The sequence below is a fragment of the Filicampus tigris genome, chromosome 13, assembly GCF_054856515.1.
Source record: "Filicampus tigris isolate MCC_2025a chromosome 13, RoL_Ftig_1.0, whole genome shotgun sequence".
Classification (NCBI taxonomy): Eukaryota; Metazoa; Chordata; class Actinopteri; order Syngnathiformes; family Syngnathidae; genus Filicampus; species Filicampus tigris.
Window position 1 is genome coordinate 12,697,433 of NC_141229.1, and position 15,818 is coordinate 12,713,250.

At 42.4% G+C, this 15,818-nt stretch overlaps 1 protein-coding gene across 2 annotated transcripts in view; it reads left to right on the forward strand.

Annotated features, from left to right (window-relative positions):
- Nucleotides 1–15,818, forward strand: part of bahd1 (bromo adjacent homology domain containing 1) — a 48,667-nt gene that overhangs the window by 26,353 nt on the left and 6,496 nt on the right. For both annotated transcript variants that reach the window (XM_086050096.1, XM_086050097.1), the window contains exons 2-6: nucleotides 2,882–4,566; nucleotides 10,573–10,982; nucleotides 13,475–13,634; nucleotides 15,458–15,537; nucleotides 15,684–15,775. In XM_086050096.1, coding sequence (XP_085906222.1) covers nucleotides 3,012–4,566; nucleotides 10,573–10,982; nucleotides 13,475–13,634; nucleotides 15,458–15,537; nucleotides 15,684–15,775 — 2,297 coding nt within the window. In that variant the 5' untranslated portion in view covers nucleotides 2,882–3,011. The remainder of the gene's footprint in view (nucleotides 1–2,881; nucleotides 4,567–10,572; nucleotides 10,983–13,474; nucleotides 13,635–15,457; nucleotides 15,538–15,683; nucleotides 15,776–15,818) is intronic.

Here is a 15,818-nt window from a genome sequence, read left to right on the forward strand (position 1 = left end):
CTTTACTTTGTGCTTTTGCAACCAAGTAAAAAAGTTGGGCGCATCAGTTTACAACCAGAACAAAAACAGTCTAGTGCCCTGCTTTGATTTATTTTGCATTTATTTTATTCATGTGCAGTACATTCTCATGGTTGAATTTATGGAACCCAAATCTTTGGAATAAATGCGTCATATTTTCTCATACTAACCGTTGCTGACTATTGTTATTTGTTTTAATAGTATAACTTGATCAAGTTTCATCTAACAATTCATACTAAAAAAGATATTAAAGCATGTATCATTCCTGCTGATACCGCATTGGACGATATCGGTATCGGAAAGTAGTCCAGGCCGCGATATCCGTATCGTATCGGAGGTGGAAAAAGAATGGATCGGGACACTGCTTTTGCAGTGTGTTCTTCGGTCATTTTCCGGTCCGACGTGCCGACTACACACCAACGTCGGATTGGTGTGTGGAGGCCTTTAGAGAGAGTGTAAATTGTATTTCCCACTGAGGTATCATTACCAGTAATAATTTAAAATCAATTAAAAGATTATCAACTAACAAACATTAACAAATAGACCAATCCTGTTAACTCATTTACTGCCAAACGTTTTCCGACACTCTTTTACCCTAATGTTTGAAAAAATGTGAAAAAAACCCAAATCAATTCCTGGGATTGAATTGCTCGACTGAAAAGACAATTAAATTCGTCAATGGCAGTGAATGAGTTAACACGTGTTATTGTACATCTATACTCGCAAAATGACAACAATTCTCTTGTAATATTAAAACATTATTAATCTATTCTTGTTTTCTTCTTAGTGTAGTCATAATACTAGACCAAAATCCAATTGAAAATGTGTGAGGTGACCTAAAGGGGGCTGTGCAGTGCCCTCATAATGTGATGCATTTAGAATACTTTTGCATGCAAGAGTAGGAGAATGCTGACAGCCTCCTACCCGAAAAGACTGAATGCTGTAATTAAATCAATAGATGCTTTCACCAAGTATAAATTTAAGTGTTTCTTTTTTTAGGTTTCTAAATTGAATAGTTGAGGTGTTTTTTTTTTTTTGGCAGCACAGTGAATAGTGGTTAGCATGTCTGCCTCACAGTCAGGAGATCTGGGTTCAAATCTCCATCAGAACGTCACTGTGTGCAGTTCACATGTTCTCCAAAATCCCCAAAATGTTTAAAAAATGTTTGTTCAGGTTGAAGACTCTGAATTGTCCATAAATGTGAGTGTGAGTGTGACTGGTTGGTTGTCTCTATGTGTCCTGCGATTGACAGCAGTTCAGGGTGTACGCTACCTCTCAAACAAAGTCACCTCCGGCTTTTGAGACTCTAATGTGGACAAGTGCGATAGAAAATGTATGGATCTGACCGAGGTGTTTTTCCCTATTAATATAGAAACAAGTGAGATAACAACCAGGCTGTGCAAGTATTTTATGTCCAGTTTCTGTGCGACCACCGTGGTAGATGACACCTTGTTGACAAATGATGCGAGTCAATGAGCTCCTGTCCTTTTACTGTGCATGTCTGCGCTATTCAAATGGCGCGCCGTGATTTGATATGCCCACACAGAAACTTGACGTGCGTCTCCGCGTGCCCTCTTGTTATCTTCAAATTACATTTCTGTCTGATGAATTGCATTTCATGCTTCACCGAGTCGTGCGACAATAAGGGCAATCGCAGCTATTAAATGCTTTGAGAACAGTTGGTGGCCGCTCAAAATCTGACGGTTATTTTTATATTTTTATCAACTTTGAGAGTTTCAGCAATAATTATAAAGACGTAAAAGGCTGCTGCTGTTGATTAGAACATAATTGGACTCTGCCTTGTCAAATTAATACAGTAAAACGATTTTGTTATTAGGGTTGCACGTAATAATGATGACTCAAGCTCATCTGTAATGATGGTAGAGTGCCTGCTGTGAACGAAATGTAAAAATGGCAACTTGTTTTTGGAGAGATGCTTGTCTTTTTTCTCCTGACTGCTAAGGTGCCCTTGAGCAAGGACACCCACCTCCATCCTCCCAGCTCAAAGGGTGCAGCTGTTTGTGCACCCCTTTCACTCTCCCTATCTCCTCTTGTATGTCTGCGTGTGCGTGATTTGGTTTGTTTTAATTGCTGCCACAAAGCTTGTGGAGATGCTTTTATGGAGCATTATGGTGAATATGAAGTACTCCTCTGCCTTTTTTGGAGGCAATTTTGGATTAGTTCATAAATCCTTCGAGTGTCGCACGGGGGAAAATCCTTCATCTCATACGACAGCATCTCCTGAGTTGACGATGCAGAATGTTGACATACAGTATGGACTCCTCGGCCTTGTCAGTTGTATGAAGTCATTTTTTAAAACGACATACCCAATGAGACACTCTTCGGGAAGCCACTTAAGTCATTCAGCTGTAGGCTGCGTACATGTGACGTCAATTAAATGAGTGTGGCATTGAAGCAGAGATCCAAACTCATCTTAAAAGCATCCGTCAGATAGCACAAGTAAAACAGCATTGAAGTGCATTGTTGTGCTACACTGGGTGAGTGAATTGTGTTCCTAGTGGGCTACTTGAGTCATCAATCTGAGCAGGAATTGGTGATAAAAAGGCAATGGCTTTTGGCAGCAATGTCATCATATCATGTGGGCAAATTTGCACATTAACTAGCGCAGTAGTGGCATATGGATAAGAGGAGCGCATACGGCCTGAGGCATTAATCCGTACCCTAATGGAGTAATGATACCTTGTGCACATTACATTTACATTTAAAGTCACGGGGCCTTACCCTCTTGGGGATTATCTTGAAATTGGTCGCAAATGAAGTAAAATCTATTGCTAAATCATGAATATCTGTTACGTTCACGTCACAGAATAATCTGTAAGCGACTCCTTCCGTCTCTCCCCAGAGAGCGTGCGTGTGGCCCCGGTTGACGATCCATGATGATTCGTGCTGACGGGCCACTCTGAGCTCCAGCCGCCGTCTTGGAATCCCGTTAATGAAGACGAGGGGCGGACTTTCCGCTCCAGGACGAGAACATGGTGAAAGCTCAGCGACACCAGCCAGCGAAAGATGGGAAGCGAGGCAAAGAAAAGGGAGGCGGGCTGAGAAAAGGCAAAGATAGGACAAAGGAACTGAGGAGAAAGAAGCAGAAGAAGAAAGAGGCGCACGCATTTCGGAAGAAGACGCTGGCGGGTAAAGTTCAAGATGCGCTGGATTGTTGCGTTCTGCTTACCCGTTTGGAGGAGAAAGGAGCTGTGGCTAAGCAGAAGGATGCGCAGAAAGCCTGCAAGCAGCAAAGTGTTAAGACCAGTAAGAAACCGCTGTCTTCTCAAAACAGGACCAAAACTCACAAGTCTCATAAAAAGTTAAAGAAATCTGCTTGTCAACAAGCACTGGAACCAAAAAGTAGCAAATCTGACACCTTACTGATGTGGCCCCCGCTTGTGGCTGAGCCTCGCAGGAGAAGAATGGCTTCTCTCAACGCAGAGGCTGTCAACAGCCTGCTGCTCTACAGGCCCGATCCCTTGGCGTCCAGTCTCATTAAGAAAGAGCAGCAGTCTCCGACTCAAGCGTGGTCGAAAGGTGAAAGCAGACCTCATAAAGCCAAAAAGGTTCTTCGGGGAGGCAAAACAGACCTGAAGGAAAGTCGTAAAAAACAAAAGCGGCCCACGGCAGAGGCGCCGCCGGTCGACTGGTTGACTTTGTTTGCCCCGACCCCTCGGCGACAGGCGGGCCTCACTGCTGCAACGCTGCTCAAACTCACCGGGTCGCTCTACGGAAGCAAGCGGCAAAAGAAGCAGGAGTCCAAGCCTGCCAGCGAAAGTAAAGCTAAGGCTTTAACTCAGGTTGAGATTAGTGGTAAGCCTTTAAGTGGAGCAACACTGCAGACCAAAAGAAGAACACATCCAAAACACAATGAGCAGCTAAAGCACATTAAACAGGGTAAAGAGGATCCCCCGGGCTCTCCGGCCCAGGGATTCTGTAGCCTTTGCAAGACGGAGGCTGTGGATCCCGAGTGGAAGTCCGGTGGACAGGATTGTTTAAAAACTCCGCTCCACTGTGGCCCCACACTCGGATTCTCCTTAAAAACAATCAAAGAGGAGCAGGAGGAGACGGACGTGTCGTCCTGCTACTGCTGTAGCCAGGAGAGATGTGTGGAGTACTGTCACAGACTGGCTCTCTTCCTCAAGGACAAGGCCGTCAAGGAGCCCGACGACGAAGGCTCGCTCTCCGAGGTGTTCCACCACCATCACCACCACCACCACCATCACCACCTCCACCACCCGGCGGCCATTACCATCACGCCGCACGCGTACACCTGCTTCCCCAGCTACTGCGTCCACTTCAGCCACCCGGACACCTCGCCGTCCTCCATGACGCCCCTCGCTCTGTGTCCAAAGAGCAGCAAGAGACCCAAACTGCTGCCCAGCTCTGGCCCGCAGCCCTCAGGGATTTCCCATCCGGTCTACTGCTGCACCTCCGTGGAAGCGTGCTACGGAGAGCCCTGCAGGATCAACAGCTATTCTACCTACAGCAGTGTGATTCCGGCCAGAGGTGGTTGTACCAAATGCGCCCGTGGCATCAGCAGAGGTGAGTGCACACATCAGTCAAATTTTTGTTGGCACTATCTGCAGTGTTACTGTTTACCGTTTTGTAGTCTTGGAGCAAAATAAACATCGAGCTTGAGGGGACGTACGGATAAGGAAGAGTTATGCTTGAAGGGGGAAGTCAACCCAAACATACTTTTTTTTCAAGAATTTGTTCTATGCAGGCCTTATAGTTGAAAACAAGGTAATGTGATTAATATGAAATATGAGTTAAGCAGCAAAATCAACCCATTTTCACGGCTGACCTGTTTTCTGAACTGAGCCATGATTGTTCGTTACCTGAGCAACTGTGATCTCATTTTTAGTCGACAGAAGTGACAAAATGGCCGCCCCCGAGCTAGCTGAAAACGGGTGGATTTTGCTGCTTAACTCATATTCCACAAACGCAACATTAATCAGAATGCCGTGTTTCAACTAGTGCGCCTGCTGGGAACATATCCTTGAAAAAAATATGTTTGGGTTGACTTCCGCTTTAAGTGCAAAGTCCCTCTGGAGGCATTTTTGCTTTTCCATGCATGAATACGATTATCCAGAAGGTCCCAATTCGGGATGCAAAATTACATTTCAAGGGGTGTGAAAACTCAGATTGGCAATTCTTAATTTAGTATAAATTAAAATGTTTTTCTCAATTTAGTATAAATTTGCCCTGTTGCCGCGGAAGCTCTAAGGGGAAAACAAAAAGCTTCGGAATGTTGGCTTATATCCAACCGTTTTTTCCCAAAATTAAATCATTACAAAGAGAAACTGTCACCATTATAAAACCTTAGCTTTGTTTTCATACTTAATTCCTTTACCTTAATGATTTAACATTACCCTTGAAAAGAAATGGCTTACAGAACATTTTTATTTTGTAAATATGAATATGGCGAGGACGCTCCATAACTTCCATTGACAACCCTTGCTAAACTCAGCTCTTCCCTGACACACAAAGTGCTTAGGCTCTCAGTCTTGATGTATCACTTCAACAATACTTCCTTGACAGCATTGACTGCGTTCCTGTTAGAGAGTGCTTTGATGCCATCTTGTGGGATCTTGGGACTTTAAATCACAAAAATACGCAAACAGATGAGTTTCACAATAGCGCCGTGACATACCAGGCAGCGCACCTGCAACTCTAGTGAGGATAAGCGGCACGGAGAAAGGATGCATTAAGTGCGTGGTCGTTCACACAAAAGTTGTAGCTTGTCCCATAAGATTATCAGGTGCGTGGTGATTGCAGCGACGGCGACAATTGCTTCCAACACAAAGTGCAGTGGACCTAGAGTCTCTGGCGTTAAACTTAGTCTCTGGACGCGGCTGCCGGCATTTCATTTTGCTTAATTTGGTCATTTTGGTCTTGATAAAATGTCAGAAGCTGGCAAAATAGGGACTTGTGCTATCGTGTGCCATCCTTTCTTTCCGTTGCATTTCCAGGTCCTCAGCATTTGTGTCCTCTTCTTCAATACAAAAGCACATAAAGAAAAAGATGCTTGAAAGTGCTTTTAATATGCAAAAGGGAAATAGGCGATGCCCAGCGCTAGCAAGAACTTAGAAAAGAAAAAAAACACTGCCATGATCTTTGTTACAAAGGTATCATTTGAGTCATGTTGGCTACTAGGAAACACCATGCTTGTTATTTTCAAAGGCGCGGTAAGATGACCTTAAATATTGAACTGGAGGAATCTTTCTACACTGTGCCAATACGAATAAAAATAGGCCACTAGGCCCAATCAATTCCAATCATCTCAGGCTGCGCTTTATAGTGGGAAGTCATTTTAGAATAAATTGTCTTTAGAAAAAAAATCAGCTCTGCTGAAAAAACAAAACAAACAGTAACTAGTTGAACTAATCCTCTACAGTGCTGACTCCGTAAAAGCGTCGCAAATTGTGAACAACTCCAGTTATCCTCCGGCTGTGCTTCTTTGTTGTTCTTCCTTATCCTTATTTCTTTGTTCTCATCTGCCTTCTTGATTATTTGGGAGTTTGCCTCGAACAATCTGACCAAACAAAAACTTCTCTTTGCAAAAATAGTGGCTGTTTGTTTACTCAGCTACACACTGTTCGGCAGCAGGTTTCTAAAAGGGGACAATCCTTTATTTTAATGCATTTTTAGAAATTATTTCATCATAAAGACTGTTTATTTGCTATTGTGCTCCTGCTTTGCTTCACAACTGAATTAGGCCTAAGACCAGTCTAATAAAATTTGGTGGCTAAAATAAAACTTTTTAGGGGGCAGCAATGCTGTGTATTTGTGTTTGATTCTTGTAATTTTCTTGTTGGGGAAAAGGGAGGCATCTATTTGTCTTCATTGGATGGTAGTCATCCGCTTAAGTTTTCATGCTCTTACTGTATCAGAGATTTTTAAATCCTACATATTTAATATGCTTTAATTGTGGATTTCTCATTGTATTGCTATGATAATTTTTTTCCACACGCTTTGTTTCTGCCGACTCGTGTAGCACAAAGTGCGAGACAGGAGAAAAGAGTGCATAAAAGACCGAATGTGTCTAGTGCAAACCTGAATTTGCTTACAGCAATATACACATGGTTACCTAAATTTATACAGTCTACCACCATGAGTTGGATCGCGTTGAAATCCCTCCATACTTGCTCAAGGAGAGACATAGCCGCCCGTCCGCTTTCTATCACTTCATTGAACAAATAGTACAAAATAAACACATCACAAGCATTCCTGCATTTGTTGCGGGCCCAGAGCAGGGGCGGAGCTAGACTTTTATCCTTGTGGGGGCCATGAGTGGCCAAGGCTTTTGCAGGGGGTCCGCAAAACAAAAACTTGAAACACATTATCGACAATCAACATCCATTTTTATATTGAATAAAATAATATACTGTAAAATAATATACAATACAAATAATAATAAAGTACATTAAGCTGTAATATATGTTGTTTCTCTTTAGAAGCCGCTCATACAATATATCTTGTCCCCTCCCCATCTTTTCATTTTCTTTTTGGTAGCTTGCTTTCGTTGAAAGGATCAAGAATTATAGCACATCCTATTTCTTGCCCCATATACATCTGAGCCAATGACAAGTGCAGGTTTTGTTACCACGATGACCGGGATGACCAGAGAGCACCTGTAAGACTATACTTGCATTTCCACTCATGATGGAAGCACTTCAAATGCTACACTGTGTGTATGTGGCGCATGGACAAATCACCAAACAAAAATAATACCCACTGCCACTAGATTGACAACTTCACCCAGCAAACAAACACCTGCCACTTATCAGACGCTATCGTGTTGGCTTATGGTTGTGCGCCCATCCAACAAAACTCGTTGCTGCTCTGCTTACCTTTTGGCTTAGACATGAAAGCAGGGGCCTCGCACCCTTGGGTGATTTGGGTGTTCCTGCATGATAGTACTGGTGGGTTTAAACATTGTAGTTCAGCTCTTGAAAGTGGATCTGGGTCTTTGCCGAGCCTTTCTGGTCATGTCCTGGGCAGACAAATTCTGTGTGGGAGCGGTTATCGGACTGGGTGGAGGTTCAGAACAGCCTGCTCGCAGGCACATTCTCAGAAATACGCAGATAAGAAAAGATTTACTTTGTTTAATTTCTCATTTAATGGGTGGGCAGACACTCCAGAGACCCAACTATGTTAGTATACAAGCAATTAAAAGGCCAATTTTTCATAATATGCCCCCTTGCATGAAAACTGTAAATAACCCTTAAATAAGTGCACAGCAACTATGCACACCGTAGATTAGTGTTGATTAAGACAATAGGATTACCGAAAGTTTAGCTTAGTACATGTGAAGTGTAGTTATTAGGTGACTTGGCTCTATTCCAAATGCCAAAGCGGCGCAATGTCACTTAGGTTAAGGGGCGAGAGCAAACAAGTCTGCGTTTCTATCCCAGCCACCCAGCAGTGAATGAAAAAGCTTGTTTGTCACTAGTTAAACCGATAGTGTCAGCAGGTCACTCTTGATTTGTGAACCACAATATCTGAACTCGAACATGAATACGCACATATGAACAAACAAAATACATGCTTTATCTATGTGTGCATCAGCGCAGCACAAGCTTCCAGTGAAAACACTCAATCACATGCACACTCGGTGTGCTGTGAGGAATGAGAGTGACGTTCGTTATTTACACCACTCTATCAATGCTAAATCACAGGAGGAAAACATCTGTTACCCTTAGCATGATCTAAATAGTAAACATTTCAGCGGCAGATTCTCTCACATCACAAACTCTCACATCACTGCCAGAATTAACAAATTGATTAAGTAGAAAGGGAAAAGAAGTACCATAAAATAACTGATTGGTGGCACGGTGTGCAAGGACACCGATTGCTAATCAATAACCAGAGCAATCAATAGTACAATATGTGTTGTTTTTCTTTTTGCTTCACTAATACCACTGTAGCATAATTGAAGTACTGCATGTTATTTACCATATTATTTACCATATATCATACCTGCAATATCTTAATGCATCTTATTCGTCAGGTTTTTTTTCTCGTTTTTAATTTAGATTCACATTTCTTTTAATCCCTCCTCTGTGCTACTCTTTTTTAATGTTTGACCTTTGTGGGTTGTACCAACACTAAATTCCCTTCCATTGCTAGGGTTATATTCCAGAACACACCCACAATAAGTGAAATCAGCGATTATAGAAATACACCTTAGGCATGTTATTCTAGCATTTATGACTCACATTTTTATGGTATTCAAACACACTTTTAAAATTATACAAACACATTGTTATGTAAACATAACATTAAAATTAAAAGAAGGCGTTATTCATGGAGTCACTTATTTCCTAATGTCTCCCAAATTTATTGATAAAATAGAAATGACAACTCTTTTCATTTTCCTGATCAAAACATATATAAAATGAACTTGTTAGTGAAAACATGGCCATCCCTACCCAACCATCCCTTTAAAGCGGAAGTCAACCCAAACATATTTATTTCAAGATTATGTTCCCAGCAGGCCCACTAGTTGAAACACGGCATTCTGATTGATTTTGCGTTTGTGGAATATAAGTTAAGCAGCAAAATGCACTCGTTTTTAGCCATCCCCGGGTGTCGGCCATTTTGTCTTCTGTCGACTGAAAATGACATCACAACCGCTCACAACGACCAATCACGGCTGACCTGTTTTCTGACCTGCCGTGATTGGCCGTTGTGAGCAGTTGTGATGTCATTTTCAGTCGACAGAAGACAAAACGGACGCCCCCAGAGATGGCTAAAAAAGAGTGCCTTTTGCTGCTTAATGCTTTCAGTCATTGTATCTTTATGTGTGCCTGTTACAAAACATCATACACGTGTTCTCACTTGACACTTTGGATAGAGCGTTGCAGTCATGGGATCTTGGGTTCGATCCCATTCATTTTGACAGTTTTGAACGGCTACTTATTTATCGTTTTTCATGAACGTTGTACTCAGGATTTTTGGTTTCTTATGTATTCCATATTGAATGAATGATGAACCTAAACCTGAAGCAATATCCTGGTGGTTCAGGACATTTCATTTAAGCCCATCAGTAGTTATGGGTAGTTGCTGGCAGGCTATGTTTCTTTTTCTGTATAACTGGGTGGCTCCATAAAAGCAAGCAAAGCAGCACGCAAAAACGCAAAATGACAGCAAATGGTGAAAATCAAAATTAATAACACCCAAAAAAGAAAAAAAAGAAGCAAAATACCGGTTCCGTGAATCCAGACCCGGCGATGGAAGGGGGTTTACTGTATATTATTAATTGGAGAATTTTTGTGTGACTATTTCAGCATTGATTGGAGTGGAGTGTAATATTATTGTAGCACATCTGGATTTTTTAATGTCTTGATGTTTATTATTAGAAATGTCACCGTAAAATGCTGCATGGCAGTTACAATGTAAAAATGAATAACGCTTTGATTTTTCAATGCATGGTTTTTTTTTTTTCATTTCAGTATTGGATCTAAATGGATTGTGCAAGTGTGCCTAACAAAGTCGTCCATTGTATTTTTCACTGTCTCGCTGCCTTCTCTGTTCTTCCATCAGACGACTACTCATCAACCCTCAAAGATCACCACAGCCCGTCCTCCATCCCCATCTGTCCCAGCCCGAGAATCCTCACTGGCTGCCCTATTCCCACAGTGCCTCCAGCCGGCCAATCAGTGCCCCCCGTTCAGACGCCTCTGTCTGACCCCAGCCAACCGCAGCCTCCACTGCAGGTGGCCAAGGAGTGTCCGCAGAGCGCCAAGCCTCCCAGTGGGTCCCGGTCTGGTGCCCGCAGCACGGGCAGCATCAGCTCACTTGTGTTCCCGCTCAAAAAGGAGAAGAAGCAGAAGCTGGGCTCTGCCGGTGCCAGAGGGCAAGCGCTTGCCAAGCAGCCCAAGAACGGACGCCAAAAAAGCACCAACGGCTGGCGGCCCGTCGGCCTCCCCTTTGAAAAAGAAGTTTTCTCTCTGGTACGTAGACAGAAGTCCCTCTGCTACTTTATGACGCTGCCAACATGCATCATGGTTCCTTGTTCGTCTTGATTCATGTTGAGCCTTGATTGTTTGGATTTCATATTCATTTTGGTAATATTTTAAGTCACAGTTTAGCATAGATAATTGAAGAAGCCTTAACTTTTAAAGAGGAGGTCAAGTCAAAAATGTGTTCTATGCACCCCCACTAGTCTAAACATGGCATTCTGATAAATATTGTGTTTGTGGAATGTGAATTAAGCAACAAAGTCCATCCATTTTTAGCTATCTCAGGGGCTGGCCATTTTGCCACATGGAGTCGACTGAAAATGGCATCAAAGTTGCTAGGAATTAGGTAACGACTTATCACGACTCACCATTTTCTGAGTTTGGTCATGTGAGTTTGCGAGCTGAGCCGTGATTGGTCGTTACCTGAGCAACTGTGATGTCATTTTCAGTCGACGGCAAGTAGCAAAACGGCCGCCTCCTGAGATGGATAAAAATGGGTGCTGCTTAATTCATATTCCACAAATGCAGTATTAATCACAATACAGTTATTAGACTAGTGGGGTCGCATTGAACATTATTGTAAATCATTTTTTTGACTTGACTTCCCCTTTTAAGAGTAGGCCCTACCCCTGTTTGAGCTGTTATTTTGTAGTAACTCAACTATCTGCGTTTTGTGCGCTTTCTAAAACACCACAAGATGGCACCAAAGCCCGCACCCCACAGTACGGGACAAATCACTCAGAATAATCTTTTAACTCATTCGCTGCCAGACACTTTCAGACCCTCTTTTCTCCTTTTGAAAACAAAAAAGAAAAAAAGTAATAGATAAACATCTGGGATTGAAATACTGGACTGTGAAAAGACAAATAAATATGCCAATGGCGGTAAATGAATTTTAAAGTCATCCGAGAATCGGGCCTTTGTAAACTTTGATCCCATACAAAATGTATCTTGACAAGCCACGGGGCCTCTGGGAAATTCATCCTTTGACCGAGACAAGACTTGTACCTTTCATATCAGCTCTGTGTTTACAAAGAGAAGAAAAGAACATTATATTCTGGGAAAAAATGTAGGAGGCTCTGTTATGTTCTGGGGTCGCTTTACTCAATCCGGCACAGGTTGTCTTCACTCTGTGCAGGGTACGATGAAATCTCAAAACTATTAAGGCATTGTGGAGCAAAAGATGCTGCCTAGTGTCTGAAAGCTTGGCCTAAGATGGAGGTCATGGGTCCTAAAATAATGTTCCTCCAAAGGTTTTCAGAATCATCTTTATTGGCCAAGTATGATAAAAACACACAAGGAATTTGTCTCCGGTAGTTGGAGCCAACCTTATACTACAGCAATTACTGTATAACAGAATGAACATTCAGCACAACACATACAGTAAGTACAGAGAGTTGTTAAGCAACGAAGGCAGCTGCACAAATCATGTGGCGAGTCGTCAAGCTATTTATAGTGACCAGTATTGCGGTAATCATGATACAAGGACCATTGTGCAAATGATGCAGGGAATCGCCACGCAATTAAAGTGACCAGTAGTGGAGTAATTATGATACGACGACGATAGTGTAAAGGACGCACAGCGACCTTGAGCACTTTAAAGGGTAAGTCAACTCAAACATTTTTTTCAAGAAAATGTTCCATGCAGGCCCACTAGTTGAAACAAGGCATTCTGATAAATATTGTGTTTGTGGAATTTAAAACGGGTGGTCGCCGCGACCATTTTGTCACATCTGTCGACTGAAAATGACAACACAACTGCTCAGGGCTCAGGTAACGACCAATCACGGCTCACCTGTTTTATGAAGCTGAGCCAAGATTGCTCATTAGCCCTGAGCAATTGTGATGTCATTTTCAGTCGACAGAAGTGACAAAATGGCCGCCCCCCGAGATGGCTAAAAAGCGGTGGTTAACTCTAAAGCTGCTTAACTCATATTCCAGAAAAGCAATATTAATTAGAATGCCATGTTTCAACTAGTGGGCCTGCTGGGAAAATATTGTTGAAAAAAATGTGTTTGGGTTGATTTCTCCTTTTAAGCGTCCACTAATTTGGAATACTGATCAACAGCAGATCTGCAAATAAGGCAGAGTGCCAAAGCTACAATAGTGAATGCGGTTGTCGCAACAGGGATGTGCAATGTTTTACATTGTAATGTTTCATATGCATGGCTTATCAGTGTTTACTCAAGTATTTACTGTAATGATGTGCTTTGCTACTTCATTACCGTAGCTCAGTGATAGATTTTGGTGCATTCAGACTTGTGTACAACTGTGGGTTATGTTGGCACTGTTGGAACAGAGCTCTGTCCACGTTGTAAGGGAGCTCAAGTCTCAAGGATGCACTTAATTCACATTTTGTATTGAGACGCAAGAGTCATCTAGTACAAATCCCATCCTTCAGCTTCTTTGCCACAGCACCTCACAACTTCTCAGTCTTCTCAAACAACTCGACACAATGCTTCCTGCTACCTGTGTTATCCTAGGGAGAGGAAGCTCTAGTGCCGAGGAAATGTTTCCAAGGAGTCGAACGGGACGGAGAGCTGATCCGGGTCAGGGACACTGTTCTGCTGAAGTCTGGGCCGCGGAAAAAGTCTCTGCCTTATGTGGCAAAGATCTCAGCACTGTGGGAGGAGCCTGAGACAGGTAGCAGACCCCCTATGATGGGAACTTTAACTTCATATGATGATCAAATGAAATGACTATATATATTTACTAGGGATGGGACGAGACAAAAATCCCACGAGACGAGACGTCTCACGAGATTGAGTCCACGAGACCAGACAAGATTTTTGCTAAATTTCGAATATAAAAAAATACCTAATGTAATTTTTTCAGTTTTCAAAATGTTTTTGATCGAACAGACTGCAAGAAAATTAATCATCTAGCTCTGAAGTGCAAATGCAAACAGGAGTTACTTTCGTTCTCAAATATTGCTGCAATAACAGCTAAAGCTGAAATCTTTCCTCTGACTGAATACTTTGACAAAATCCAACTGTGCTCGTGGGGCAGTAGCTCAATTGTATATAGTGTTTTATGTTAATTTATTCGCTTTATTTATTTATATTTTATATATTTGTTAATATTTATTGATATATTTATTAATAGATGTATCACTGCCTCTTATTGTTTTTTTTATTTATTGTATTGTTTTTAAAGTGCTTTGTTAGAGCTCTAGCTGTTATGAAATGCGCTATATAAATAAAATTGTATTGTATTGTAGAGTTCAACTTGTTTCTCAGTCGAGCTTCAACAAGAGGAATGTCACTGCGTCTGTGTCAAGATTTCTGCAATCCGTCGTAGTTCTGGGCTCCTCAGAGCTGCAGATACGGCACCCCGCTGCTCTAGCTCGCGAGCCATCGCGTCCAAAGAGTTTTTCTAGCGCCTGATTCTGTCCATAATTAGTTTGTGCCCGGGCAGCTCGAACTGTCTTTATTTAGACTTCAAAAGTGCTGCTGCTGTTGAGCATCGGTGAAAAAAAGAAAGACGCTTGACACGTCTAAACAAACATGATACGCGGGGCTACCTTTGGACCAGCTGCACTAGCAGTTCATTGCCTGGACGATAAGCACTTAATGTGTGGCTCAAAGCCAGCCTCACGTATCGCCACATGCATGTTGCGAGCGTTGTCGGTCACAACAGCGACTCCGGGATTTGGCCTCGGAAGTTCCCATTCGGTGACAGCTCCTTTTAGGACGTCTGCTATATTCACCCGTACTCCAAAACACCGTCAAAAGAAAATAGATCTCGTGCTGTGCAGGGACGAGAAATCTCGTGGCGTTCTAATCCCGCGAGATCTCGTAGCACGAGATCCCATCCCATCCCTAATATTTACACAAGTTAGGGATATTCAGCTTTCAGTTGAAATTTTATAATGAGCCTGAAATGCACGATAACCTTTACAGGTGAACTTAATTTGACCTTGCTTAAAGTCTTGAATGCACATGTCCAACTGTTCAGCACTTAATGCACAGCTTGTTGTTCGCTAATGGGGTGCCAAACGGTAAATTCCCAAAAGGTGTTTGTGGTCTGTCTCCATCTTTGCTGCAACCTGCTGTTACACTTTGTGGCAGTCCAAGCTCCGTGGCCACTTCCCTCTGAAAATGTCATGTTTGAAGCCTCGTAATGGCGAGGTACTTTTGGACAATTGTTTAGTGTTCGTCTTGGTCACATGGTGTCAAAATGTCAACAACATGACAAAGAGGACAGCTTAAATACCAGTTCAAACTGAACAAAGAAACATATTGGTCGATTCATGGATTATACACCTGTTGTGATTTTTGCCATTCAGCTCCCTGTTTGAGAACAGCAAATTGTGCAAAAAGTATTGAAACATTAAGCATTTGGACATGTGCGTTCAGAAGTTTAGAGAAGGTCAAATAAAGTCCACCTGTAAAAGTTATCGTGGGTTCCCATACCTTTTGTGAGTAGTATATTACATGCATGGTTTTGTGTTGTTTCTTTCCCAGGAGAGTTGATGATGAGTTTGTTTTGGTACTACCGTCCAGAACACACACAAGGAGGACGCAACCTTAATGTGCATTGTCAGGTGACATTCTTATTTTGCTCGTTTCCCAATAAAATCATGGACTGATAAATGAATGTCTATGCGCAGCCCACATTCTGTAGCTCTGTGGTGGCCTTGAAAACTTTCAAACGCAAACCTTCCTGATACTCATTTTCATTTATTGGCAGAATGAGATCTTTGCGTCCCGTCACCAAGATGTGAACAGCGTGGCCTGTATTGAAGACAAATGCTATGTCCTGACACTGGCACAGTATTGTCGGTAAGAAACACATCGACTTCGTTTTCTCCTGTTTGGCTGTTTA